The sequence below is a fragment of the Danio rerio genome, chromosome 13 (assembly GCF_052040795.2).
Source record: "Danio rerio strain M-AB ecotype USA chromosome 13, GRCz13ab, whole genome shotgun sequence".
Taxonomy (NCBI): Eukaryota; Metazoa; Chordata; class Actinopteri; order Cypriniformes; family Danionidae; genus Danio; species Danio rerio.
The window spans coordinates 50,985,158-51,011,612 of NC_141033.1; the positions used below are offsets into that span (position 1 = coordinate 50,985,158).

Genomic DNA, 26,455 nt, shown 5'->3' on the forward strand with positions numbered 1-26,455 from the left:
AGCAACAATCCCTCGCTAAATCTTTCAAGCAAACACACCCAACTGGTTCTGAGAGACACATAAAATAATAAAGGCAGTGCGGCTGTTTACTGCTGAAGATTTGCAGCTGTTTTCGGTGATGGGAGATGTGGGCTTTTGTCATCTTATAAAAGCACTCGATCCGCGTTACAGACTACAGTCTTGCATTTTTTCAGCATCAAGATAATTAAGATGGGTTATTTATGTTTACTGAAGTACAAATATGTTTATTTGAAATGGCCAATTTATCTTTATTAACTTTACATGTGTGTTTATTTTCAAAGTGTAGGATTTTATGTGTCCCCCAGTTTGTATATGGGCTACCAGCAGCTGTGAGATTTCAGTGTTCATTTTTTTTATACAATACACCAGGAACTACTGCACTTTTCTTGGCTTTTAAAGTAAAATAAAATGAGTTTTGCAATAAATCATTTTTATTTTTTTCTCCTTAACCTCTTACTGTTCCTATTGCCTATAGAATAAAAAATCAAAAACACACGTGTCAAGCCATGACAACCAAACCGAACACCGTGTTAAAAAAACCGAGGTATGTATTGAACCGTGGGCTAACTGTATTGTTGCATCCCTAGTGCAAACCACCACCGCTTGTTTTTTTTACTTGTTTTTTTCTGAAGAATTTTTTTTTCTTTTCTAGGAAATGTTTCTTGATATAAGATTTTTTCTTTTTTTTTTGCCATATATCAGATTTCTACACATGTGACCAGGGCTTGACATTAACTTTTTTGATCACCAGCCACTGTGGCTAGTAGTTTTCCAACATTACTAGCCACTCGCCATTTTCACAAGCCACAATTACATTGTTGGGAAAATATATTTTACACAAATAAATTTGACTTTGACATGCTAAAATGACTTGATTTAGACTTTGCGTTATGTCCACTGCATGCCTTCTCATTCATTTCACTTTTCGTGTGTGTTGTGTATGAGCTTGCTCAATAATCATGAGCAAACGGGTCATGGTTTCACAGTATTACAAATAGTTTTTATTTCACTTCATTTTCAGAGCTCAAAATGAAGGATTTACCGAATGTATCTCTGACCACACCAAACATAAACAATTAATTATTTCTTAGCCACAAATTTTACATGTGTCAAAACAACTAAAATATAGCTGAACACTATACTTTTTATTTAACAAAACATATGCACAGTAATCTGTCCTAGCTAAAGGTCCCAGATCACCAGTTAACTACAAATAAATGTGCAGTTATACTCCCAATAAAGCTTGTAAATGTTAAATGATAATTAAACCATTTTAACGCAAAATAAAGCAGGTAAAAAACATACCGTGAGTGATAATGAAAGGATGATCACACACACGGGTAATGTTAGACCCATAAATTCTCTGTTCAAATAATGGTTAAAGCGAAAGCAACTGGCGCTGCTTACAATAAGTCAACTCTGGAAATCTTGAAAGCAGTAAGACTGTGGGTGCATGTTCATAACTTTTTTTGTAGTCTATTTGAAAGAGAACCGATCGCATCATTTGTGTTTTTTAGACACAGTTGCTTCACGAAAAGAAACGGTCGCTGTTAGCGCGCGTGATCATCCTCATTCGGTATTCACCTGCTTTCCTCGCGCGAATTTGCGAACGCAGTCATTTTTGCCAGTCGTGTTGCTTCTCAATTCTAAGATCGCCTTTGCATGCATATTGGACCATCCTTATTGACGAACCCTGCTTTTAAGAATAATTATCTGGGAAACTTATTTTCAACCAGCCAAAGTGGCTAATAGGGGTGTCTGTCTTTCCCGCCACGGCTGAAATCTACTCGCATTTGGTGGGTGTTAATGTAAAGCCCTGCGTGTGAAAATGATCACGCGATTTTGAAAACGTTTAGTCTTTGCATTACACTTTTTTGGTACGCACTGATCTGTGGAGTGTGTTAGTGATATCCTACATCATTTGGGGGGATTTTTGAAGGGCGGACGAATGTGAGGATTTCTGATTTCTGACAGAAGTAGTTTGCTCTGAGCTCTGCTGGAAGTCTAGTTGCCCACTGATAGATGGCTGATGCTTTCTCTGTTCACTTTACTCTCCTTCACTCCCTCTCTCTTTCTCTCCATCTCTCCAGCTCTTTGGGGAACCGCAGAGTTTGGCTTTGAAGTTGCGCTTCTCTGCTCATCATATTACACTGCAAAAAGCCTCAGCTCAATTTCTCAAACGCCGGCACCCCTTCGCTATAAGATCCCTATCGACAGGAACACAGATGTGAACGGCTTCAATAAACGCACTCGCTTGTGCAGTACAAATTCACAACCTCCCAATCCACTGATCTGCACACTGTACTGTCATCTGCAACTACTGTACACGATTATGATTTTGTTCTGCAATTCCTCTTTAAGTAATGCTGGATATGAGCTTGTGAGCTGTAGATCAGTGGTCCTCAACCACCAGGCTGCAAATAGGCACTGGTTCGTGGATCAATTGGTACCTCGCCACACAAGAAATCATTAATTATTTCCGTTTTATTTATTATCTGAGTCTGAATGATCTTTTATTTTTTTTAAAATTACCGTATTCTCTTACATCTTGGTCACTTGAGCGCCCAAACTGATACACATGCAGCGAAACCAGACGTCTTTGTAAAGTTTCTTTGCTATTGGAAAAGGCCCAGGGAAGGACCCGCGAACTGCCAAGGAATGGATCCGCAACAAACCAAGTGAATCTAGCAAACCTGTGAAAGTAGATCAACTGCTGGAAATCACAAATAACATTCCCTTATCGCGTCTTTTCTAGAGTTTGCACAAATTGGTAATTTCCCATGGCGTTGTGCGCCTTACATACACAAGTGGCTTCCAGACGCACCCAGTTGAATGTATGCTGCGAAGGCACCGTAAGTCACGTGACAAAAACTGACTGATCAGCTTCAGCTTGTGTGAATTATACACATTTTAGTGGACTAATGATCTCAGACAAACACCCAAACACTGCAGTGCTTTGTAATTTTCTACTTGTATCAGAGCGACAGCAATGTTTTGTCAGCTTGTCATCCTCTGAGAAAACGATTGATATGGTCGGCTAGCAACCTACGAACCACCGACCTACTCCCCCCAGTCCATGGTAAAATTGTCAAGTGCAGACCCATCCGCAGTGATAAAAAGGTAGGGGACCACTGCTCTAGATGAAAACGGATTCTGAAAATGGCCCAAAACCACACTAAAAAAGATGATTCTTTGAATTTACTAATTTTTTTTTAAGGTAAGTGGTTGCAGACAATTTATACGGACTGAATTAAAATAAAGTTTAACATTACTACTTTTAATCGGTGTAGGAGCCTTTATGTTGACTTAAATGTAATTTGGGCTGTCACCACTTGGGGGCAATATGTGCACATAGGGTTTTAAAGTCGGTGTTTCTTGCATGAGAGAAGAAGACTTGAGGAAGGGAACGCATGCAGTTTTTACCACACCAAACTCACACACCTTTGAGGTCGCTAAAGGGTTCAACATGTTTAATTGCAAGTATGTATTTATAATAAGTTAAATAAAGTGAATTTAAACTTGAAGAGAAAGCAAGACTGGACATTGGTTGTGTGCGTAAAAACGTACGTTGAGATGCCAAGCCTTCGACATTAAGCTGCTGCAACAATCGGTTTGTTTAAATTGCAACTTACCCTAAATCCAATTAATATTTTTTTAGTGCAGTTCATGACAACAATAAATAAATAAATAAATAAATAAATAAATAAATAAAGGAATTTTACAAATATATTGAATCAAAAAAGGCATATTTATGCATTTATTATTTTTTCTAATGTACTCAATAATGCGTTTGATCTCATGAATAATTGTGACCACACATTATAATAACTTTCTATTGAAAGTATAATGCATTCAAATATTAAAACAAATCATCAAGTATTATAATGCAGTTTAGATCTGGATAATATTTTTGTATTATTTATACTATCGGCTTATTATGTTTACTAAATACAATTTAGAACTTTTTGGTAGCTATTTATGAGAAGATGCAGTGCATTACAACTTATATTATGAATATCTTTATAATGCATTATACAAGTCATGCCAAAGATTATATTTAATCTTAATCTGTTTTGATTAGTTTTCAATTAAAAAAAATATATAGATAAAATTATTTATAAAAAAATAACATGATGGTCACACTTTATTTTGATGGTCTGTTTGTGGAGTTTAAGTTACATTGCATCTACATGCCAACTAGTTCTCATTAGATTATAAGTAGACTGTTAGGTTGGCGTTAGCGTTAGTGTAAGTTGACGTACTTGCTAAGTTTCCTCTAGTCAGTTAAATGTCTGTTAAAGGAGCAGAAATGAAGCAGACAGTCTACCAATACTCAAATGAGAAGTAATTGGAATAGTTCACTGCAACCTTTAGTCAACAAAACATGCAATAGGGACCATCAAAATTAAGTGTTACCAAAATTACTTAAAATAAACATTAACCGAATTGACAAAAATCATTAAAACTGATCTAAAATTAAACTGTAAATATTGCATATTTATAAATAAATATATAAGCGCAAACCTTTTCTGAGTTGTTGTTAATAATGAAAACAAATATGTTTGCAACATGAACACGATGATGCATAGTTGTAAATCGAGTGTGGAGTAAAAAAAGGATGCTACTTTTCTTTAGCTGAGATTTGAAAAGCTCTACTCATGTCCTACAAACATCCACAGGTAGTATAGTTAAGTCTAACTTCAGATCATTTCTTCAGGTTTAGTTTGTTTACTACAGTATCATCTACAAATTCTAGCAAATATGATTTGGGTAATCAAGTATTAGTTACTTGAAAATGCAAAGTCCTCTTTGAAAGTTCACATTTACGAGTTGGGAAGTCATAATTACAATGTCAGATGCTTTAATCAGAGCTAAATGGTTAATAAGGTGCATTGAATTCATGTATGCATTTGTTCATATGTTATATACTGAAATACTATCAGCAATAATAAGATATTTTGTACATGCAATAATTTGATTCATAAACAAACTGACTATTAACGTAAAAGCTTCGTCCATCTCTCCATCTCACGTAACTGACACAAACCTTTCTTGCTTCCTGCTTGTAATTATGACTTCCAACTTATAAATATGATCTTTCTGATATCCTCAGAATGCTTCATTGCTTCCTACACATTCTGTTGCAAGCCAAAATCCCCAAAATTCCTACAGGAGATCCTACACGATTCATGCAAGCCATGCTGATCTACACGAGCTCAAGACGAATTTCGACACGACCCAAAAACTGCTCAACTTCCAGAGAGAGAGAGTTGGATTCGCTTCATTTTTTGGAGAATTTAACCCTACCTAGAGTCACTGGTTTCTGCTAATCGGTTATTCATGATACCAAGCGCACCGACGCCACCTGAAAATCCATTCTGTCGTGAACTTCCGCACACCGTTCTGGGATATCCATTAGCAGACTCCGACAGCTGTTTCTGCATAATTGCGAGAGATATTTTATTAGATCCCGTCAGATCCCGCATGGAGATCATCTCCCCTGAAAGCCGTCGGCCTTCGGTATCGCTATCGCAAGGCCCATCGGAATCCGGCGTCTGTCCGAATCGTCCGCGTCTGAGTCTAGAACCGGGTCTGATAGCATTACGGCGTCCTAAGAAAGCATTAGCTTTGTTGCATCTCTGGCAGCACAGGCAACTCATTTTCCCCAACATCCAATTGAGGACTTGCTTAATCACAATAGAGATGACGTTGAAGAGAGAATAGATGCAACACACTCCTGCCAATATAAACAGACAGTTGGCTAGCCGATAGAGTCCTTGGTAGTCGTACGCAGCGTTTTGACTGCTCACCAAATCCCCGAAACCAATGGTGCTGAAAGTGACGAAGCAGAAATAAAGCGAGTCCACATACGCCCAGCCCTCCACTGGGGTATACATGGCTGATGCGCAGCAGGAGATCACGATGGCTGACAGACCCAGGATCAGCATGACATGGTACACCGAGGGCTTCCAGCCTGGTAACGTGCTGGCGGCAAAGTCCTGGCAGATTCCCGGCGGGAGGAGGCCGCTGGTGCGCAGACGGCGCAGACGCACAGCCTTCATCACCACCGCCAGCAGGGTAATGATGCGCTCCAGGAAGAGGTTGAAGAAGAGGATGGTGGCCGCGCAGCCTAACAGACCATAGAAGATCAGGAAAATCTTCCCGGCGACTGTCACAGGGGTGCTCATGCCGAAGCCTGCGGGAAGAGGAGCACAAGAGATCATTAGTGCAGCATTGTCTACGAAGAATTTGAACCAAAAACATTCACACTACACAGATGCATGCATACATATACACAGCTGAAGTCCCTCCGGTTCAATTAGAATCAATTGCCCCAATTTCTGTTTAACGGAAAACGATATTTTAACAGCACATTTCTAAACATAATCGTTTTAATAACTCATTTCTAATAACTGTTTTATTTTTTCTTTGACATAATGACAGCTAGTACTAACCTTAAAGTGACATTTAAAGACTTAACTAGGTTAATTAGGCAAGTTAGGGTAAATAGGCAAGTCATTGTTCAATGATGTTTGTTCTGTCGACTATTAAAATAAAATTATAGCTTAAAAGAGCTAATAATTTTGACCTAAAAATGGTTAAAAAAAATTTAAAACTGCTTTTATTCTTGCCGAAATAAAACCAATAAGACTTTCTCCAGGAGAAAAAATTATTATAGGAAATACTGTGAAAAATATGTGGATATATATCAGTGAAAAATATTGGGAAATATTTGAAAAGCAAAATTCACAGGAGGGTGAATAATTTAGACGCAGTGTAATACACAGTTAAAGACGAGGGCAGGCGTTAAATGGCAAATCTTCTGGGTGCTGTCTACATACTTGCACACTTGAAATATGTTATTAAGGGGACCTTTAATTTCACGTTTTAGATGACAAATCCACTAGAGGGGGGTGTCTACATCTTAGCGTATCTGAAATATGTTGTCTAATTGTCTAATTAACCTAAATAACTATTTTTCTTGCCTAGTTAACCTAATTAAGCAAGTTAAGCCTTTAAATTGCACATTAAGTAAACAGTAAAATATCATGTACTGTCATCAAGGCAATGAAAAAAGAAACTGGTATTAAATTAGCAACCATTAAAAAATGTGAATATTACAATTATTTATTAATTATGTATATTTTTTAAATGATATGTCTAAATCTTAAACTATTAAAAATCCATAATATAATGTTAATAATAAATGTTTAAAACTATTATTTTGATGTAATTATTGTAATTAAACGTGAAAACTATTTAAATGTGTATTTTTGTATTGTATGTTTTAACATATTTTCCGTTTTCATTTTCGTGAAATTTATTAGTAAATCTATTGTTTGTTATAAAAAAATTTTTTAATGTGTCTAAGTTTTTTAAATAATTACATTTACTGTAGTTATTTTACTAAAAAATTAGGAAACATCTTTATTTTATTTTTTATCTTATTTTTTCTGTATTAATATTAAGTTTATTACTCATCTGTCTTGTTTTTATAATGTGCCTGTGACATATTGTAAGGTGTCCTTGAGTGCTTTGAAAGGTGCCTGTAAATAAAAGGTATTATTATTATTATTATTATTATTATTATTATTATTATTATTATTTCAGTTTAGCTTATTTCAGTCAAACAGCAATGTTTAATTTTTTGTTTGTTTCTTAGTTTTTACTACTTTTAATTAATTTACTTTACCATTAATAATACTAAATCAGCTTCAGTAAAATAAAGGAGCTGGCAGAATGCTGAAATGCAATACATTTCCCTTAGGTGTTTTTGAAATGCTTATGATTTTCAATAAAAAAAAACAGATCTGCATCCATTTACACTGTTGGACATAATTCAATAAATACAATACAACTCTGCAGAACCAAAAAATGCCTGTGGAAACAACCTATAATGCATTCTGAACTTTTCGACATCACTGCAGTCTCGGGAGATAAACAAACAGCAATACCTCAGCCAAACCTTTTGCTGAAACATGATCCAATAAACATCAGTGACATTTACTGCTAGCAAACACAACTGTGTCTCAATACAGTCACATACACACAACAAAAATAACCAGCCTGGATTCATTGGAAATACGTGCATTTTTAGCAAAACGCTAAATAAGTTACTCCAGTTACATTTCATTGTACGTTTTAGATGACAAATCCACAAGAGGGCGCTGTTTACACATTTGCAAATCCGAAATACTTTATTCAGGGTACGTTTAATTGCACATTTTAAATGACAAATCCACTAGAGGGCACCGTCTACATTGCTGCAAAACTAAAATATTTTATTTAGGGTACATTTCATTACAAGTTTTAAATGACAAATCCATTAGAGGGCGCTGTCTACATTGTTGGGAACTTAAAAAACTTTATTTAAGGTACATTACATTGCATGTTTTAAATAGGCAATCCACCAGAGGGTGCTGTCTACATTTTTGTAAATCTAAAATACATTATTTAAGGTACATTTTACTGCACGATTTAAATGACAAATCCACTAGAGGGCGCTGTCTACATTTTTGTAAATATAAAATACATTATTTAAGGTACATTTTACTGCACGATTCAAATGGCAAATCCAATAGAGGGCGCTGTCTACATTGTTGCGAATCTGAAATATGTTATTTAAAGTATATTTCACTGCACGATTTACATGAAAAATCCATTAGAGGGTGCTGTCTACATTGTTGCAAATCTGAAATACGTTATTTAAGGTACATTTCATGACACGTTTCAAATGACCAATCCATTAGAGGGGGCTGTCTACATTGTTGCAAATCTGAAACACTCTATTTAAGGTACATTTCATTGCACGTTTTAAATGACAAATCCACTAGTGGGCGCTGTCTACATTTTTTTGAATCTAAAAAACGTCATTTAAGGTACATTTCATTGCATGTTTTAAATGGCAAATTCACTAGAGGGCACTATCCATATTGTTGAAAATCTGAAATATGTAATTTAAAGTACATTTCATTGCATGTTTCAAATGACAAATCCATTAGAGGACGCTGTCTACATTGTTGTGAATCTGAAATACGTAATTTGAGGTACATTTCATTGCACGTTTCTAATGACAAATCTACTAGTGGGCACTGTCTACGTTGTTGGGAATCTAAAATTCATTATTAAAAGGTACATTTCATTGCATGCTTTAAATAACAAATCCAATAGAGGGCGCTGTCTACATTTTTGTGAATCTGAAACATTATTTAAGGTACATTTCATTGCACGTTTTAAATGGCAAATCCACTAGAGGTGCTTCTACAAATTTGCAAATCAGAAATTCATTAAATACATCACTTAAAGTAGGTTGTACGTTTCAGATACACTTTCTTCTTGTACATGTTCACCTGAAGCTGGCGCCTTTCCTACAGATTACCTAGTTAACCATTTACCTAAAGCCTAATTTCAAACAGTGCTTCTAAATGCAAACCTAATTAGTTTTACCTTGATTTGACCTCTTTTGTGGACGAGTGCTTCACTGGACTCGAATCAGAACACTCAACACCATACAAACTAAGCTACAAGCAAAATGACCACACCAGAAATGTTGTCCACATGGAGATAGATCGGTGACAAAAACATAATCCAGTACAAATCATAGACACCTTTGAATTGTTTAGTGGTATTTATTTTGGTGTTGTGCAAAGAACTGCATGTCTCCATAAATAGGGTGAAAAGGAACAAAAATCTTTGGCATCATTCTGCTCCGTAGCGTTCATTTTACCTTGAAACTGCAGTCAAGCGTGTGTTGATGTACATTTATGCAGTTTCACGGAAAAAAATGCAAGCTGAAGCACTTATTTCCAATGAGTCTGTGTTGAAAATAATGCTATCGCTGAGCAGAGGAGCCCATGTGGTTAATGGAAATACACAACAGGCCCTCCTGAAAACAGCCCATCCGCTCAAGCATAAAACCACACGGCTCTTTATACGAGGATCAAATCTAAGCTTCTTGTTAAGAGGGCATAGAGGTCTCGTCTTTGAGGCTCTCACAGCTCTCTCTCATTACAATCTCAGGACAGAAGCATTGATTTTGGTGTGCCGTTTCTGAGGACTTTTGGGACAGAGAGACAAACACACCCAAATAACCTGAGGACTCCACCAGGACAACACTCCTTCGTGGAGAAATTAAACTCATAATTGTGGTGTCCAGCTGGAGGGCGCACTAATGATTAGGGCCAGACAGAATCGGTGGATATTTTTTTTTGCTATTTCTGTGCAGAAAGATTTATGAGGAAGGATTTTGAGAGTAGCTTAACACATGAAATAAAATAGATAATAACATTTTATTTATGTTATACAAAGCAGATCCAATTAGAAGGACTTGTTTGGTAAACAAAGTAAGTCTGTCATATAATTAATCTACTAAAAGACTATATGACTTAATAAAACTGTATTGTAAATAAAGCATCAATACTTTTCCATATTATTCAATATTATTCCTCAGGGTGCTCCAGTTTCCCTCACAGTCCAAACACGTGTGGAGAATTCGGTAAGCTAAATTTGGCCGTAGTGTATGAGTGTGATTGTGAGTGTGTATGGCTGTTTCCCAGTGTTTGATTGCGGCTAGAAGGGCATCTGCTGCATAAAACATATGCTGGATAAGTTGGCGGTTCATTCTGCTGTGGCGACCGCTGAAAAATAAAGGGACCAAGCCGAAGGAGAATGAATGAATATATGTATATTTACACATTTACACGAGCAAATAAATAGATTGAACGATGGGCTCAAATATATGTGGAAATGTGTATACAGATTCCGTGCAGGCCTGCTAATGATCAATGGCACTGGTTGATTTATGACCTTATTTATAATTAAACATGAAATGCAAACTAAAGCCCCACAAATTTACTGAGGTAAACATTTTGAACACAACATGATGAAACTTTAGGGGATATGGACAAGTGACTGATTTCAGATAATAATGATTGTAGGGTCGGCAAAATTGCCTAGTGGTTAGCGCATTGACATGGTGCAAAAGCACGTCAGGGCATCCCATGTTCGAATCCCGGCTCGAGGACATTTCCCTACCCCCCTCTCTCTCTCCAACTTCGCTTCCTGTCTAAATACTTCCTATCTAATAAAGGCAAAAAGGACAAAAATAAATCTTAAAAAAAAAACAAAAAAACAATGACTCTAGGAGTAAAGGCAATGGTGCCGTCTTGCTATGGAATCTGGATGTAGAATTATTCTACAGTAAGACGTTGGTAATCTATTATGCACTCTTTGTTTAATGAATGGTAAGAAATCATGTCCAGCATTGTTAGTTATGAACGACGGATATCTAAAATCTCAGGAGGCTTTGATCTGTGTATGAAAACTTGGGGGTAATTTCTTGCACTGATTGAGAAAATGTTGTAAATAAAGATATTATGAAGCTTTTATCTTTTAGATTGTATGTAAAGTCTAAGATAAATCGAAAATGCCTAAACCCTTAATGTGTACTTTATTATTATTATTATTATTATTATTATTATTATTATTATTATTATTATTATTATTATTGATAATGATAACGATAATAATAATAATAGAATATTTATCATTATTATCTTTATCATTTTTATTATTGTTGCTATTGTTGTTATCATCATTATTATTATTGTTGCTATTATTGTTATCATTAGTATTAGTAGTAGTATTGTTATTATTATTTATTATTATTATTATTATTATTATTATTATTATTATTATTATCATCATTATTATCATTATTATTGTTACCTGTATTATTATTATCATTATTAATGTTAGTAGTATTGTTGTTATTTTTATTATTATTATTATTATTATTATTGTTGTTGTTGTTGTTGTTGTTGTTATTATTATTATAATTATTATTATTATTTTTATTATTATTGTTGTTGTTGTTGTTGTTGTTGTTGTTGTTGTTATTGTTATTATTATTGTTGTTATTATTGTTGTTATTGTTGTTGCTATTATTACCATTATTATTATTATCATTATTATTATCATTATTGTTTTTGTTATTAGTATTATTATTATCATCATTGTTATTATTATTCTTATTATCATTATTATTGTTGTTATTATTATTAGTTATTATTTATTATTATTATTATTATTATTATCATTATTATTATCATTATTATTATTAATTATTTATTATTATCATTATTATTATTGTTTTTGTTATTAGTATTATTATTATCATCATTATTATTCTTATTATCATTATTATTAATGTTTTTATTATTGTTGTTGTTATTATTATTATTATTACTATTAATATTATTATTATTAATATTTATTCCAATTTATTATAGTTAATATTTTGTTTTATTGTTTCATTATTTATTTATTCTATTTATGTAACTATTTGTCTAAATGTCATTTTGTTCATTGTATTCTCTGACTACTATTGTTAAATGTTATATTAAATATGACTCGGTTATTTAAGATTGGAATATTCTGTTTAAAAAAAGCAAAAAATAAAGATTATAGATAAAAAAAAAATTAAATAATTACAAAAAAAATTATTAAAAGAAAATACTGACTCTAAAAATCAAATAACAATGACCATAACAGCAAAACGAGCCCCAGTTAAAACTTATGCTAACACGAATATCTAGTCAGCCAATCACACAGCAGCACTGTGATGGAAATTTGCATATGGACACATCCAGAACTGAACAGGAATGAAATAAAACTATAAACAAATGTTACAATATGTCAAGCCTAAACAAATGCATTTAAATTGATGTTAAAATGATGAACATAATCATTCCTCTTTCATTTGGCACATATCCAACCAATTCACCTGCTTGCTTGATGTAAACAGTGCTTTGAAATAAGTGACAGCACAAATCTGATGATAAGCAGTCTGGAAGAGCCTGACATCATGTTTCTGGCCTACAGGAAGTTACCGTGTGTTTGTTTTTTTCATCTAGTATGGTCATGCAGTACGTCATTGTGTTCTTAAGTAAGAAATTAATAGCATATGAGTGCTTTACTGCGACAGATGGTTTCAGCTCGTTTCCAAACACAATGCAGTGCACAGCAATCTTTCCCTCACAATATGCCAGCACAGTCTAGCTATTTAGCACCTTAAAAAATACACACACACCCACGCATACATAAAACATCATTGTTCCCAAAGACAGCGTGTGTCCTAATTTCACATCATTTGCCCTGAACGTTTCAGTGTTGTGGTTGTCCTGCTGTCCTTCAGGGATCTGAGCCTCAAGCCAGATACATAAAATACAGAGATTTTTTTTGTGCCTGTGGAAATCATTAGTCACCGGCTGGAGTGCAGGGGGTCTGCGGAGAACGGGTTCAGAGTGTGATAGCAGGGAGAAGCTGAGTAAGAGGTATTTGGCTTTTTCTCTTCACTACACAACCATCTGTCCATCACTGCGCTGGTACACATCATGTGCCGGATTATTAACAGGTACACAAACACTGATTACACTATGTACACATAGCATAACTCTTTTGGGTGTTAAGCAGAAAAGCAGCTTTATGTTGCATAGAGAACTACACTGCAAAATAGGATTTTCTTGGCTTTTAGTTTAAATATCTAAAAGTTCTTACAGTAAATCAAGAAGCATTTTCTAGACAACCGAAAAATAATCTTGTTTTAAGAAATAGTGGTAACACTTTATATTCAATTCAATTCAATTCAGCTTTATTTGTATAGCGCTTTTACAATGTAGATTGTGTCAAAGCAGCTTCACATAAATGGTCATAGTAACTGGATCAGTGTGGTTCAGGTTTTAGTGTTTAAGTTCAGTTCAGTTCAGTTTAGCTCAGTTCAGTGTGATTTAATCATTACTGAGAGTTCAAACACTGAAGAGCCAATTCATCGATGCGTAGCTCTACCAATCCTGAACCATGCGAGGCAGTGGCGACAGCGGAGAGGAAAAAAAAACTTCACCTGATGGGAGTGAAGAAAAAAAACCTTGAGGGAACCAGACTCAGTTGGGCACGACCATTTTAATTTCTCCGCTGGCCAGAAGTCTTGTGTAGAGCTTCATTCGCCGTGGTTTAGGCTGGAAGATGGCCTCAGCGAAGACCCGTCTGTCCCTGGAGCGTCGCTGGAATCAGACTCATGTTCTCCACTCCCCACGACCATCAGCGCAGCAGCAGCTCAGGATATGGCCTGGTCCCGGATATGGAATCCTTGGGATCATCACGTCGCTGGTCTTGGATCCAATTAGTGGATCCGCATAATCTGAATAATAACTACACACTATGAATCATTTACGAAGCATTACCATCTAGTGAATTCATTATTTGTTAATCATTAACTTACATTAAAAGGCACATAGGTTGAGCAGAGCAGGACTCTCGCGATGACCACCTGCGCAATACCCTTCTTTGTTATAAGCCGGATCAGTTTAAACGTAGTAAAGGCGAGCTTCCTTGATGATGATGTGAATGGTGTTAGATTTTACATTTAGCGGACATTTGCACTGAACACACAGTGAATGCATCGCATCGGGATTCAGGCACCTTCTCCGAAAACACTCGATTGATCTCGGCTGGCGGATCCACATTCACCACATGATCGCTGTGAACTTTAGGTGGGGTCTGTAAATTTGTGTACTTTTCACTCTTCAGCTGTTTGCATTTCCTGCGGCCACATAAGCTCCCTGTCATTTGACAGCGGAAAGTCCTGAGCGATTGACAGCTAATATGAACCAATTTAGCGGCAGGGAAGAGCGCTTCAGCACGTTTTTAGAAAAAATTAAAACAGGTCGCACTACAACCGTTAAATGCACTCGCACAAATAGCTTAGCTTATATTTTGAGAGCATATGCGACCAAATCGCAATTTCGAGGCCTGAATAATCATAAAAATTGTGTTTAACAGAAAAGCATGTGGCAGCTCTTGAGGTAACTGATAGTAATTTTCATAATGGGAGTAAGTTTTGAGTGAACTATCCTTATAATGAAATCCGTAGATGAAAGAATAAGTAAGGTTTGCGTTATTTAAATAATCCACATGGTTTTATGCATATTTTGTTGCTATGTGGGGCGCCATACGACATTACATCATATAATGTACTACATCATTGAAAATATTGATGATGTAATACATTACATGACTTAGGGCTCTATTTTGACAATCCATGCGCAAAACGGAAAGCGCAGGGCGCAAACGCTTTCAGGGTGTGTCAGAATCCATATTTGCTCATTTAAGGACGGTAAAATCAGCTTTGCGCTGTGGCGCATGGTCTAAAAGTGTTGAGTTTATTTTCTTAATGAGTTATAGGTGTGTTTTGAGAATAAACCAATCAGAGTCTCATCTCCCATTCCCTTTAAGAGTCATCTGCGTCGCGCCATAAGCGCATTTGCTATTTACAGGACGTAAAGTAAGTGGAAGTGGAAAAACTGAGCATTTCACTAGCAAACAGTTAACAGTTTTTTGTTTTGGTTTTTACAGAGAACAGTTAAACAGAGCATCTACCGCGCAATTATGAGAGATAAATGATCTACTTTCACTTTCGCTCTTGAATAGGGAAACCTTGTACGCACAGACATCAATTAGGGTTCAACGCTAAGGATTTTTTCTACTGGCCTGATTGGGCCAGGGGTTCAGATTTTTACTTGCCCTGCCAATATATTCACCAAAAAATAAAATAATAATAATAATAATAAAATCTAATAGCTATTTCTTAGCCACATTTTAAACATTGTGTCAAAAATGTGTTTGAATCTAGACTTTAAATATTTTTAAAATGTAAATGAATGTATAATGAGCAAATCGTCGCGCTGTTCCCAAGTATCTTTGATGTTGCCGTCACTTCGCTGTGCTGGTTTTTACCAGTTTACAAAACACGACATGCTCACAACATGAATCCAGATAAGAGCAACCAAAAAGCAATATGGTGTTTATGACATCACAGAGAAGGTAGCATTTAAAAGCCCAAACTGTTACTCGATTCTAGGACTGTATTCATACGCAATTGACAAATAGTCGCAGGCAAATTGAACTTTTGTGACAAGGCAGCACAGATCGGGCCAGTAACAATCCTGTCAACTGTCCCAAGCACCTCGCACACTGGCCCTGGGCCATCGGGCAGTCCTTATTGTTGAGCCCTGTCAATTAGCCTATAAATAATTAATTTCGTTTGTCAAGCGCAAATTTTTGTTTCAAAACTATTTCTAAATTCAGTTCTAATTTCCAGCAAACGAATAAATGAACAATAATAACAAAGTGTGTTCAAAAGTGAGTTATATCCTAAAACACATGCTGTGCCCTATATGGTCTAAAACCTGCAGGTGGGCAAATCTAAGCTTTTCTTGATTCTAAGCAAATCTTGTTTTTAATAAAACAAATATAAATATGGATATAATAAATAATACTGCAAATAATAATAACATTATACAAAAGCAAATTGTTATGAATGAACTGAAAAAGCCTCCCGAGATGAAGAAGACATAAAAGCAGTGATTTTTCATATTTATGTAGGCTAGAAAATAATATGTTTTGTAATATTTTAATCCTTTATATTTATGTCCTATATATATTCTTATTATATCCTATATACAGGCCTATCCTTAATATTTAATTTTTTTCATATGTAAAGATATTTGCGTATTGCTCTACATCTTGTGTGTATTAAGCAGTGTGTAAGCGAGGCGCAACTCTGCGCTGTTTCTCAAAATAGAAACGCGCCAGCAGTGCGCCTCAGAACGCCTTCCTTTTTAGACCAGAACGCCTATGGGCGCACAAATGAGCGCTAATGCATTTGCTATTTAAAGAGCATAGCGCAACGCCTCAAAACGACTCTTGCGCCAACCTGAAACTAGCAAACAAGTATTGCGCCAGGTATAAGATAGGACCCTTAATGTTCTTGTTAATGCAACACAACTAGGAAATTAAAAATACTAATAAGATGCCACATTGTGACACCAAAGAGTTACTGTATGTAATGCTTTCTTCGCTATAAGAAGAATAGAAAAAATTAGAAGATGCCAACCATGCAATTGTGCAATAAAAAGTATTTTTGCCTATAGTTCGCACCCAATCTCCCAATCATTTTCATATATTGATTTACACCCATTTAAATGCAAACTATTGCTGTGGTTGCGAATGGAAAAAACTGCAAGTGATTTAGCATATTTATTATTTATTGATTTTGCAGAATAAATTTTATGTATGAGGAATTGCTTTGGTGGCTTACCAATATGTAAGCAATCAGATCGATACGCTCAACCTGTCTCTTGACAAATGACTGCCTGAAAATTGTCAATAAAAGCTTTCATTGCAATTATTTTTTGTCCTCCTGTGATTTATTTATTTTTTTTGTTCAAATATTTCGCAAATGATGTTTAACAAGGGTGGCTCAGTGGTTAGCACTGTTGCCTCAAAGCAAGGAGGTGGCTGGTTTGAGTCTCGGTTGGCATTTCTATGGAGTTGCATGTTCCCCCAGTGTTTGCGTGGGTTTCCTGCGGTTGCTCCGATTCCCCCCACAGTCCAAACACATGCAGTATAAGTGAATTAGGTAAACAAAATTGGCTGTAGTGTTTGAGTGTGTGTTTAATCGAGTGTGAATAGGTGCTTCCCAGTACTGGGTTGCAGCTAGAAGGGCATCCACTGCGTAAAACATAATAGCTGGCGGTTCATTCATCTGTGGTGACCAATAATGAATAAGGGACTAAGCCGAAGGAAAATGAATGAATGATGTTTAACAGATTTAGAAAATTTTCACAGTAATTTCTATAATACTTTTTCTTCTGGAGAAAGTCTTATTTGTTTTATTTCAGCTACAATAAAAGCAGTTTTGAATTTTTTAAAACCGTTTTAAGGTCAATATTATTAGTCTCCTCAAGCAATATTTTTTCAATTATCAAATCGTTGATAATTGTTCAGCAGCATTGTTATACAATAACTTGCCTAATAAACCTACAGTAATTAACCTAGTTTAACCTTTATATGTCACTTTAAGCTGAATACTAGCATCTTTAAAAATATCTGGTCAAATATTATGTGCTGTCATCATGGCAAAGATAAAAGAAATCAGCTATTAGAAATGAGTTTTTAAAACTATTATGCTTAGAAATGTGTTAAAACAATCTTATTTCCTTTAAATGGAAATTGGTGGGGTATACAAGGGGATTAATAATTCAGGAGGGCTAATAATTCTGAAGGAAATAAGGATTCATAACTCATCACGCCGCAACATAAACAAACAAGATGGACTCTGTGTTATTTCTGCAGCGATTTACACAGCACAGGAATAAGCAGAAACCAAGAGCAAAGGTCTGGATGAGCGAGTGTTCAGGGAGACGTGGGCTGCAGATGTTCAACCACTTTTTGCATTTTCACTGGTTGTTGTTTTCTGTTTGTCAGAGACGGGGGGTTAGATTTCAAGCTAGTTTAAAATGCATCACTGCATCGGCAACTAGTTGCATGTTCTCCTTCTAGTGTGCACTAGCAGAGCGCTGCTGACGGGCACTCGCTGTGGGATGACTATGATCTGGGCTCTTTTACACAGATGTAAAACATGAAAGACTGACAGGCTTTTTGCTGTGTGTGCTTTGACTACAATAAAAGAGGAAGGAGCTTATTAAATGGTATTTTTGCAGGAAAATAAGTACATATTTACCATAAAAAGACTGCACACAGTATCTCTTTATGCTGATGTACAAACCTGAGTGAAATCTCACTGGCGGTAAATATTTCTAAGTAGCCTACTTACGTTGTACAACATGACAGACCAGCAAAGCTTATTAAATATATCAACTAAATATCCATCTAAATATACACACAAGGTATTCTTCCCCAGTTATGAATAAAAAAAAAACACTAAGCAAATTTGAATTTTAGTTTTTATTTTAAACATTTTAAGGAGTTGTAGTATTACAACTAACAGATACACATTATAGACTTACAGCAATGATTCTTGAACGACTTGGGAAACTATTTTTTATAACTATTCTTGTTAAGTTAACACGTCTGCACAGGAGTGCGTCCATATGAAATCAGAGTTGCAGCGCAGCTTCAACAGTTTCTACATGATCTCAGCCCAGTGTTATAGGTCCTCCAAACATAATGTCGAGATCGACTCGATAAGGGAACGTCTTGATTCGCTTAACGGAAAGCGGCAGAGATGATGTGTAATATTACTGCAGAGCTGTTGTAAGGCAAGCATTCGTGGTTCGTTACGATCTGTTTACCTAACTATAGCAACTGCGGCGCCCGTCGCTGTATATTGCCAGAAACCACAGTGAAACGCTTAGAAAAAAGGCACTTGAGTAAGTGTGACCGATAAGAAGTTTGTTACAACTGTTACGTCCCTTGCAAAAGAGTGAACTTTTTATTATTTGGTTCTCAATCAATAAACAATAAAATGAAGCATACATTTTCAGGAGAAGGATTAACCAAAACAACAAACAAAACAGATCTAGATCAGGAGGAGTACTAAATAACCTAATTTTAGGTAAAAGAAAAGAAATGAAACAACAAAGGCTTTCCTCAACTCCCTTACTATGAATAAACACAATCAAACAAGTACAAAAATAAAAATGGCACCCTCTCCCTACAGCTTTAATTTGTAAATCAAAAAAGTCAGACAAAGAAACAATAATGATCTTAATGAAGTCCGTTACCTCGGTTTTTTCCACCTCAGGGACACCCTTAAGTTAAATTACCGAAGGACTTTCATGTAAGCGGACACAGGTGGCGATTGTAAACGACGTCATTTGCAAAGGAAGTGAGGTTGCCTTAGCGTGCCGTCTGAGCGTGCAAGCCTGGAGGTGCAAGTGCAAATCTGCAGCCAGACTCTATTGAATCTCCCACTCTTATTGAGCTACTGTGCTATGTTCACATCTAAATGGTTATAATAGACGTGCCAAGGTTATTATAGTTAACAAAAAAATGAATACTAAAATTGAAAAATAATCGTCGTTAACTGAAAGAAAAATAAAAACTAAAGTAAACTAACTAAAATTATAGCAAAAAAGCCCTTCGTTTTCACCTTTGTAAATGTATTTAATACCGACTGTAAGCCTTTTAGAATCTATTTACTCCGCGCTGCAGGTGTTTGACCTGCACGGCATCTCAGAGTCTGTAATCCTGATGCCATTGGCCAGATCAAGCCGGTTCTCCTCCAGTCATCCTTGCAGTTGCTCCCGCGACAAAAACAATTAGTGGACATGAAAGCAGCACGGTGACACATTAAATAGGACCCAAGCAGACACTTAAAAAGTGTTAATTTAACACATTAGCCCAATAATGGGTTTTATTTCTGTATTAGTGATCGCGACCGCGAACAAATCTTTCTTTTTAACTGGATCTTCTAAGTGAGTCTTCTAAATTCACCAATTCGAACCAAATCATTTGAAATGATTCACGTCTCCAGTAACGTTATCCACAAACTACTTAATTTTTACATGCCTGATACCCCACACTGACTCGAAATAAACCAATAGATACTGAGTTATTCAGTTATTAGAACAGTAAACACAGATAACTGATTTGAGAACAGGTGAACCGATAATACTGCGCATGTGTGATTTAGTAAATCGAACAAAAACAGTTCATGACAGCCTGCTGTAACTAAACTAAACTTGAACAACTGCAGCGCAGGTAAACCGAGAGCTTAAATGAGAGGATCGGGTGAAACATAAGTTTATTTCTTAACAGAAAATCGTAATGGAATTGGGTTGCAAAATTTAACTGTATGAAACTTTACAGATCATGCACAATCTTGCACCTTAAAAATATCCTAATTTACAAAAAACAACAAACAAAACAACTAAAACTAATAAAAACAAATTAAAACTAAGCAATTTCAAAATATAGAAACTAATAAAAACTAATAAATCTGCCTCTAAAAACTAATTAAAACTGACTGAGTTTGAAAACAAAAAGTCAAAATGAAATAAAAACTAAAACTAATGAAAAATCCCAAACTAATACAACCTTGAGACGTGCTTAAGGGATTTAATGCAACATCCTTCATTTATTTTCTTAGGTACAGAGAGATCTCCATTTAAGTATCGTACTTAGAGGGAAATGTGCTTTCTGCATTATAAAGCTTGAAGCATCAGAATCGGTACTGGGTTTTGACCGATCACCATTACGAGGTATCAGTACTCTGTTTCGGCTGCAAAAGTGCTGATTGGAGCATCCCTAGTAACTAATAAAGTGATGATAATAAACAACCTTAACTTTTCCACATTTGGTTGTAATGCATTAATGTTCAGCTTTTGTAAAGCTGCTTTGAAGTAATTCTTGTGGAAAGCATTAAATACACTTGAATTGAATAGATTACAAAAAAAGACCTGACAAAGAGTATGTAGAATAATGTGTCCCCAATAAAGATTTATATGTTCCCTCAGAACGCCTTGCCTCTCAGATTTCATACATAACTCTTTAGAACTCCCTTTCCCAAAACTGTGTGTAAATGCTTCTTTGAGCAGTGTTTGAATGGGAGATGCCACACTGTGTTCAAACATGTGCAGCTGGAAGGGCATCCGCTACGTAAAACATGTGCTGGATAAGTTGGCAGTTCATCCCGCTGTGGCGACCCCAGATTATTAAAAGGGACTAAGCTGAAAAGAAAATGAATGAATGAACTTAAAGTAAATATTGGATTAAAAAAACACAAAATATATAAAATAATCAGCTGCCAGAGTTTTTACCAGGTCTAGACAATATGACCATATCACCCCAATTTTATCCTCCTTACACTGGCTGCCTGTTAAGTTTCATATTGATCATAAAATCTTGCTTCTTATCTATAAAGCTTTAAATAATCTAGCTCCTGTTTATCTTACCAACCTTCTGTCTCGCTACAATCCAACCCGCTCTTTAAGATCTCAAAACTCAGTCTTCTGGTAGTACCCAGAATAGCAAAGTCCACTAAAGGAGGTCGAGCCTTGTCATATATGGCTCCTAAACTCTGGAATAACCTTTGAATTAAATATATTACAAAAAAAAGGCCTGAGAAAGAGTTTATAGAATAATGTATCCCCAATAAAGATTTATATGGTCCCTCTGAACGCCTTGCCTCTCAGATTTCATACATAACTCTCTAGGACTCCCTTTCCCAAAACTGTGTTTAAATGCTTCTTTGAGGAGTGTTTGAATGGGAGATGCCGTACTGTGTTCAAACATGTGCTTTCACACAGCGTTTGAATGGAAAAGCTCACCTGAATCCCAACAAGAGTGAACAGGGATGCTGAATCCTGAACTGAGAAAGTCATACAGCATTTACACAGAAAAGCCCTCGATGCATTTACTGAACAACTGGAGGAACTCACACCATGTTAAAACAGGATCTCTCTGTGTTTGAACAAAAGCTCAGTGTGCAGCTAAAAAAAACTAATCATGGTGGAATCAAATTAGCATTGGTTAAAGCAATAAACCAGTGGCCTGTTATGCGATTTTAAAGGTTTCTAATGTAATTGGTCTTTGGAAAAATCTTTACATCCACTGCAGGTCATTTTGATTGTCTTCTAAAATGAACTGCAGCATCAGCTCTTTTCTTACAGGGTCTGAATAAGGTCATTCAAGGATTCAGTCTCTTAAAAGCTGCTTCTGATTGGTCAATTTGTTGTGATGGGATTTCCTTATGCTTTGTCCTTAAATTCTCCTTATTTATTTTCTCTCAGATATGTTTCATTCACTTTCCTTTGGCTTAGTCTCTATTTCAGAGGTCACCACAGTGTAATGAACAGCCAACTATTCCAGCATATATGTTTTACGCAGTGGATGCCCTTCCAGCCACAACCCATACAGATTTACACACTCATACACTATGGCCAATTTAGTTCATCCAATTCCCCTATAGCGCCTGTGTTTGGACTGTGGGGGTAACCAGAGCACCCAGAGGAAACCCACACCAACACAGGGAGAACAAGTAAACTCCAAGGGACTCGAACCAGCAACCTTCTTGCTGTGCTAACCACTGAGCCACCCAGATCAGTTTCAATTCCTTTTGATTAATCTGTAGTTCTATTTTTTTTTTACTCATTTTTATTATTTGTTTTTATTTTTATTTTACTTGTTTCTTTTATTCTTGTTCATGTAAAGCACTTTGAATTGCCACTGTGTATGAAATGTGCTATATAAATAAACTTGCCTTGCCTATTGTGAATTTTATCATGTAGATTGTCTCAAAAAAGCTTAACATAGATGAGGGAAAGAGAGTAAAAATAAAAGAGGGAAAAGTTTCACCTCCATTTCTGCTTAACCCTTAAAGACCGAGACAGCCGCCCGCGGCTAAAAATAAGTATTGCTCTTAAATGTTTAATAACTTTTGATCCGCTGATCCGATTCATACAATTCAAAGATTGGCATAAAGAAGAGAATCTCAGCTTTCCAGTGCTGTATCACATAATTCGCGGACTTTCAGAGGCTCCGGAATCAGTGCGGTTACGTCATCAAAATTTGACAACGCTGATTTGACAAAGAAACGCTCGTCACTGTGTCTCCGCACAAACCAGACACGATACATTGATGCATTGTCCCTCCTCCATGCCCAGATTGGTTCAAACTCGCTATATCACAACCAATAAGCATAGGTTTCGCTTTTGTTTGTGGACCAACAAGCTTTTTGAACAACACGGAATGAGAGATAGGCATACATTTATGCGCGGCTAAATAAAACGCAAAAAAAATGTTTTGCATGAAATAATCCTCATACTAAGTACTTTTGCATGCACAGCAGCACAGAAACATGACAAAACAGTGACACAGCAAAGACGAACTGCTGCTCTTGCTGTTTTCAAAAGACGCAAATGAAGGTGCAGCTGTTTGTCTGCATTGCAGACAATCATATCCAAATCCACAGACAACCATATCCATGCTGGCACATAAAACCTAAGGATGTTTCATATTGAATCTAGTTTAGTTATGTAACTATTTATGGTATAGTAAATATTTATATCTATTTTTTTACTGAGGATTTGCACCATGTTTATTTGGACTTTGACACATTATTTATTATTTTCTTATTTTTTTTATTTGTTCATTGTAAGTGGTGTTGTTTATAGTAACTGAAAATATATTATTTGGAAAAAGTCAAATTTGCTTCACTGTTCTATTATTTTGTAACATTTTTTTTCTGTTTAGTTCATTCCCAGAACTTTTGGGCAAATACATTGTCAGTAAATAAATGCATTTTTTTCCCCCATAGAAAAACGCCTTGGAATAACATTGAAATAAATTGCTATTACTTGCTCAGGGAATTGTGGATGTAGACAAAATTTATTTTGGAAGTATAAAACATCATAGCATGTATTTCTAAAGAAAGAAAAACAAACTTCATAAGGTTTTGTTTGAAATAACTAGAAAATGCCACTTTTTTTAAAAATCGTTTCTGGAAAATTCTGGAATATTTTCTGTCTGTTCATATGTTTTTGGAACAAAAAATATTTTAGACTGGACCTTTAAATGATACAGATTGAAACTTCAGGTTCTCCTGTTTAAAATGATATATGACACTTGAGGCTGACTGCTAAAATAAAAATAAAACTGCTTTTAAAAAAAATAATAATATAGGCCCATTAGGTGCCCACAAAATACCTCTAGGTCTTTAAGGGTTAAAGATGGGTGTTTTATTGATGAGAGCATGCATATAAGTGTAATCTGATGGAAGAATGCATTTAAAATGGTTATATTTTAGAGAATAGTAGTTAATATTTTAAAAATTGGTACTGATCTCATCCACCTGCAGGTGGATATACATTTTTAAAGGTGCTGTATGTAAGTTTTTAATCTTCTAAAGCATAAAAACACATAATATGTTAGCAGATATTTGAGAAACATGCTAAGTGAACATTCTTGTTAATCTGAAAAACAATCAGTCAGATATTCTGCGCTGAAAATGTGTTTTCTGTGCTGAAACCACTGTCTTTGTTTTGGTTCTTTTAACCCACCCAATGCCAGTTTAGCCAATTATATTTTAGCACCCGGGTTGCCTTGGTGGAAAACAGTGCGATTCATTAATTCAGTCAGAAAAGCTCTTACAGCATGCGTCTGTGACTGAAATGAGACCTCCTGTGGACAGTAGCAAACTCCGAAATGAGTTGCAGATTCAGAGTTCCACATGAGGTGGTTATTAATTAGCACATAGCATACATTTTATGAATGTAAACATTGGTTGAGCAGGATACATTGTGATCCTGTGTCCTAACAATGTTACATGACCAGATTGCAGTGATAAGAAATTTGGAAGTTTTCTCCGGGTGCTCTGGTTTCCCCCACAGTCCAACATGCGCTATCGGGGAATTGAGTAAGCAAAACTTTTCCCAGTACTGGATTGCTGCTTGAAGGGCATCCGCTGCATAAAACATATGCTAGACAAGTTGGCGGTTCATTTTGCTGTGGCGACCCCTGGTATATAAGGGACTAAGCTGAAGGAAAATTAATTAATGAGTTATTTAAGTAAACTGAAAAAAAAGTTTTTAAAATGTAAGTGGTTGCAAACGACTATATGGACTGAATTTAAAGAGCCTACACTCTAAAAAATAACTCAAGAGGTCTGTTACCACTACATAGTTCAATACATTACTGTAACTTAAAAATTCTAAAATGCTGATTAGATTAAAACTTTTAAGTTTCCAGAATAATTTCATTAAGTTTTCAAAACAGGAGAATATTGATAATTACATCAATTTAAAAATGCAGCTAATTTAAAGGTAAATATATCTGTCAGTTGCTTTAAAAAAATATTTAACTTGTAGCAACCCAAATAAATTGGGTTGATAACTCACACTAATGGAGTTGTTTTGTATTTTTAAGTCCACACACTGATGTTTTTTGTTATTTTTTTACACTGATAATATGGGACAGTACATGTTTTTGTTTTGTAAAACAATGAAAACCTGTAGTTTAATACAAATAAAAAAAACTACAGAAAAACAAAATGTTTTATAAACGTATTTCTTACAAGCATGAACAGTAAATTTGAAAACAAACAAAAAACTTAACATGTTTGGCTACTTAATTTATTTGGGGTTCTAAACTTGAAAATGTGCATGTAATTAAGTACATAACACTGGATTTGTTTTTACTGGTTTTTACTGGATTTTACTGGATTAATACTCATAGATTTGAGGTTTTTGCTATGTAAAACTGCCTCTGATTGAAGAGGAAAATATTTAGCTAACATAATAAAGTTTGTTGTCTGAACTTCATTTTGTTAGATATTGTCGTAACTTTAATATATTAATGCAAACTGTTGCGTTAATTTGTTTTGTTTTGTCTAAACAATATTTTTAGAGTGTAGTTTGCATTAAAAAAAGGTCATATTTTGGTTTAAGGGATCTCCAACAACAGGCTGATCTGCATGCAAGGTCAAAAAAACACTTTCATTGTCTAATAATATGCATTTATTTTAACCTAATTATTCCAACAACTGGGCGAGGCAGTGGCGCAGTAGGTAGTGCTGTCGCCTCACAGCAAGAAGGTTGCTGGGTCGCTGGTTCGAACCTTGGCTCAGTTGGCATTT

At 35.5% G+C, this 26,455-nt stretch overlaps 1 protein-coding gene across 2 annotated transcripts in view; it reads right to left on the bottom strand.

Moving 5' to 3' along the window:
* Nucleotides 1-3,750: 3,750 nt before the first annotated feature.
* The window catches only part of kcnk12 (potassium channel, subfamily K, member 12), a 70,244-nt gene continuing 47,539 nt past the window's right edge, over nucleotides 3,751-26,455 (bottom strand). For both annotated transcript variants that reach the window (XM_087279841.1, XM_087279842.1), the window contains one exon: nucleotides 3,751-6,217. In XM_087279841.1, the coding sequence (XP_087135967.1) occupies nucleotides 5,325-6,217 (893 nt within the window). In that variant the 3' untranslated portion in view covers nucleotides 3,751-5,324. The remainder of the gene's footprint in view (nucleotides 6,218-26,455) is intronic.